The 3,594-nt window shown below is 30.5% G+C and overlaps 1 protein-coding gene across 1 annotated transcript; it reads left to right on the top strand.

Moving 5' to 3' along the window:
* Positions 1 to 1,354: 1,354 nt before the first annotated feature.
* Positions 1,355 to 3,387, top strand: LOC131050837 (shikimate O-hydroxycinnamoyltransferase-like). Its single transcript, XM_059214339.1, has 2 exons — positions 1,355 to 1,819; positions 2,521 to 3,387. The coding sequence occupies exons 1-2, from the start codon at positions 1,358 to 1,360 to the stop codon at positions 3,385 to 3,387; spliced, it is 1,329 nt and encodes a 442-aa protein (XP_059070322.1). The 5' UTR covers positions 1,355 to 1,357.
* The last annotated feature ends 207 nt before the right edge of the window (positions 3,388 to 3,594 follow it).

The raw sequence follows: 3,594 nt of genomic DNA, 5'->3' as shown, positions 1-3,594 counted from the left end.
GTGGCCCACGGGTTGTCCCAATCGAGTATAAAATACCCACAGGGATTGGATATCTGATTGAATCAGATATTTGATCCATGAACCCTTTTTCAATTTGAAAATACAATGTATGTATGTTATATATTATATGTAATATGTAATTCATACCAATTACAAATAATGAAGAAATATATTATAATGATAAAGTAATGCAGGATAATGATGGAACAATAAAAGTATAGATATCTTAAATGCATCTAGCTAAAAGACTCAAAAGAATATTAATCTTCAAACAAATATTTTATACAATAAATGATAAAATATTTAAAAATAGAGTGATTTAAAAAAAGTTATAGAAAATTATAATCATAAAGAATACATACAATAATTGGATCTTTTTTTAATAGAAATATTTGTTGTGTAATGTAATTTTTTATTTAAATTAATTTAAATGGTGTGAATCAACTCCCTATAAAATAACTAATTGATTTTATTATTATATTTTGACAAATAAAAATTATTAAAATTTATATATCAATAAAGAAAAATCATTTTATTCACAATATTATAAATAAAAAAATGAAAAGAAAAAACTATTTAAAATGTAAATTTCATTTATAAAAAGAAAAAAAATTAAAAAAACTTAAAAAATCTATTATTCTTAGAAATTTGTTCTTATAACACCAAACTTTTTAAACCAATTTTACAACATATTAAGTTTAAAAATATAAATCTCAAGTTTATAGAAATCAAGTTTATTTTGAAAACAAAAATAATAATCACTTTTCATAGGTACAAACCAATTGATTAATAAAACTTCATTTGAATGCAATAGTATTGCCTACAACAATACTAATACTAAAATAATGTATGACAAAGATGAATTAATACATGATAATGATGAAACAATTTTAAATGCTAAAAGATACAAAAGAATATCCATCTTCGAATAACTATTTTATACAGCAAATTAAAAAATGTTTTTTTATTAATATAAAATTAATTAAAAACATAAAGTCATACAAACGCCAACCTAAATTAATCAATCAACACAAAAATTATGCAAATACAAGAATGCACAATAGTTGGCTTTGCAATGCTGAACTGGTAAACGATGTACAAGTCTCTACAGATAATGATGATGATAGCGATCTTATCAGACACCTCATCTGAACTGGTAAACGATGTACAAGTCTCTGCAGATAATGATGATGATAGCGATCTTATCAGACACCTCATCTGAGAAGAAATCCAATCACAGAGAAATTTTTTTCAATTTCTACACACTAGGCAGTTGGCTAACTTTCATTATATATTGAGAACAAATGGTTTAGAATAGCAGATTAAGACATTGCATTTGCAGAAGAGAGAAAGAAGAATGAAGGTGTTGAGAGGTGAAGGTGTACTGATCAAACCCTGTGCGGGTAAAGATCAACGTAAGCTTGTTGAACTGAGCAATTTCGATTTGATTGCACACCCAATGTTCAACAAGGTGGTCTATGTTTTTGAAGCTCCCACCCCAACCTCAGAGGTTTTGAAGGAAGGACTGGCCAAAGTTCTGGCAGAGTTCAGAGAATGGGCAGGGAGATACACGAAAGAAACAACCAATGGCTGCCTTGGTATCAATCTGAATGATGAGGGTGTGCTTGTGATAGAAGGCGAAGCAGATGGGACAATAGCAGATGCGATGCCCTTTCATCCCTCTGAATTCCTCCTTGAGTTAATACCACCCACACCCACCATGGTCGTTGAGCTCTTACTCTTGCAGGTATCATACCTCACTATACCCATGCAAGGAAATGAATTTGCGTATGCAGTTATTATACTAGAAGCAATGCAAGTATATATATCGTAGAAGGCGTCTATCTATCTTCAAACAATTATGTATCTTACTCTTTCAGGTATCATATCTCACTATATCCATGTAAGGAAATGAATTTAGGTATAAGGTATTATAGGACTTAGATTAGAACAATTAGACATGATGAAGTAATACATGGTAATGATGAAGCAATATAAGTATAGATAATTTAAAATGCATCTATCCATCTTTAAACAACTATCTATCTTACTCATTTGGGTATCACACTCCATTATATCCATGTAAAGAAATGAATTTATGTTTGTAGATATTATAAGACTTAGATTAGATCGATTAGAAATGATGAAGTGATATATTTAATAATTACAAAGCAATACAAGTATAGATATCTTCAAACAACTATCTATCTTCTCATTTGGGTATCATATTCCACTATATCCATTCAAGGAAATGAATTTACATATGTAGGTATTATAAGAATTAGATTAGAGGAATTATAAATGATGAAGTAATACTTGATAGTGATGAAGCAATACAAATATAGATATCTTAAAATGCATGATCTATCTATCTTCAAACAACTATTTATCTTACTCATTGAAGTATCATATCCCATTATATCCAGTACAAGGAAATGAATTTACATATGCAGGTATTATAAGACATCTTTTACACATATTAGACTAACATGATTTTGGTAAATATGTTTGTTGATGTAGTTTACTCGATTTGCTTGTGGAGGATTGGTGATAGGCCTAGCTAGTCATCATTATGTTGCAGATGGACAAGCAGCTACTTTTTTCATGAATTCATGGGGAAAAGTTGTTAGAGGAGAGAGTATTCTACCTCCGGTAAATGACCGGTCTCTATTGAAAGCAAGAGATCCTCCCCAACCATGTTTTGATCATTTTGAGTATAATACTATGACCCATGAACAATTTCCAATAATGTCAAGTCTAATCACAAAAAAGTTTCATTTTGATGCAATATTCTTAGAAAAACTCAAGTCAAAGGTAAATGGATCTAACAAATTAAAGAAACCCTATACTACTTTTGAGATCCTTGTTGCCCATATGTGGAAATGCATTACAAAAGCTCGAGGGCTTGATGAGGATGTAAAAACAAAAGTTAGCATTCCAGTGGATGGAAGAAAAAGGTTGAATCCTCCCTTGCCTCAAGGATACTTGGGCAATGTTGTCTATGAATCAGGTTCTCAAACTATTGCATCAGAAATCATAAATGGGTCTTTAGAATTTGTTGCAGAGATAACCCACAAGGCAGTTACTAAGGTTGATGATAATTTTTTACGTTCAACAATTGATTTTTTTGAGCTAAGGAAGGAAACCTTGGGGCCAACGAGCCTTAATCATGGAACTGATGTGATACCATTGAGTTGGATGAAATTTCCAATAAGTAATTTTCATTTTGGAATGGGAGAACCATTGTATGTAGGCCCTTCATTGATGCCCATTGAAGGTCTTATAATATTTTTTGATTCATACAATCATTTTGGAGGTGTAGAAGTTGTGGTTTGCTTGCCAAAAGTACATATGGATGTACTCGAACATAATGGGCTCAACATTTGATTACATTTCCTTTGTAAATAATACCTTTGTATTAAATTTGTACTCAAAATCAATCTTAATAAGACTATTTGAATGTCCAAGGGGTTGTGTTTAATTGGTTAAAGCATTGACTTCTCAATGTGGAGATCCAAGTATAAATCCCAATAGGACACCTAATATGGCATTTTAACTTGTAATTTTTGGTCTTTCATTAGTCACTTCCAATGT

The sequence above is a fragment of the Cryptomeria japonica genome, chromosome 11, assembly GCF_030272615.1.
Source record: "Cryptomeria japonica chromosome 11, Sugi_1.0, whole genome shotgun sequence".
NCBI classification, from domain to species: Eukaryota; Viridiplantae; Streptophyta; class Pinopsida; order Cupressales; family Cupressaceae; genus Cryptomeria; species Cryptomeria japonica.
Note: the sequence above shows the minus strand (reverse complement) of the source record. Positions and strands in the feature narration are given on the sequence as shown.

Coding starts and splice junctions, on each gene's coding strand:
- LOC131050837 (XM_059214339.1), top strand. CDS start 1,358: ATGAAGGTGTTGAGAGGTGAAGGTGTACTGATCAAACCCTGTGCGGGT. Junction 1,820..2,520: donor TTATACTAGAAGCAATGCAA/GTATATATATCG, acceptor TTGTTGATGTAG/TTTACTCGATTTGCTTGTGG.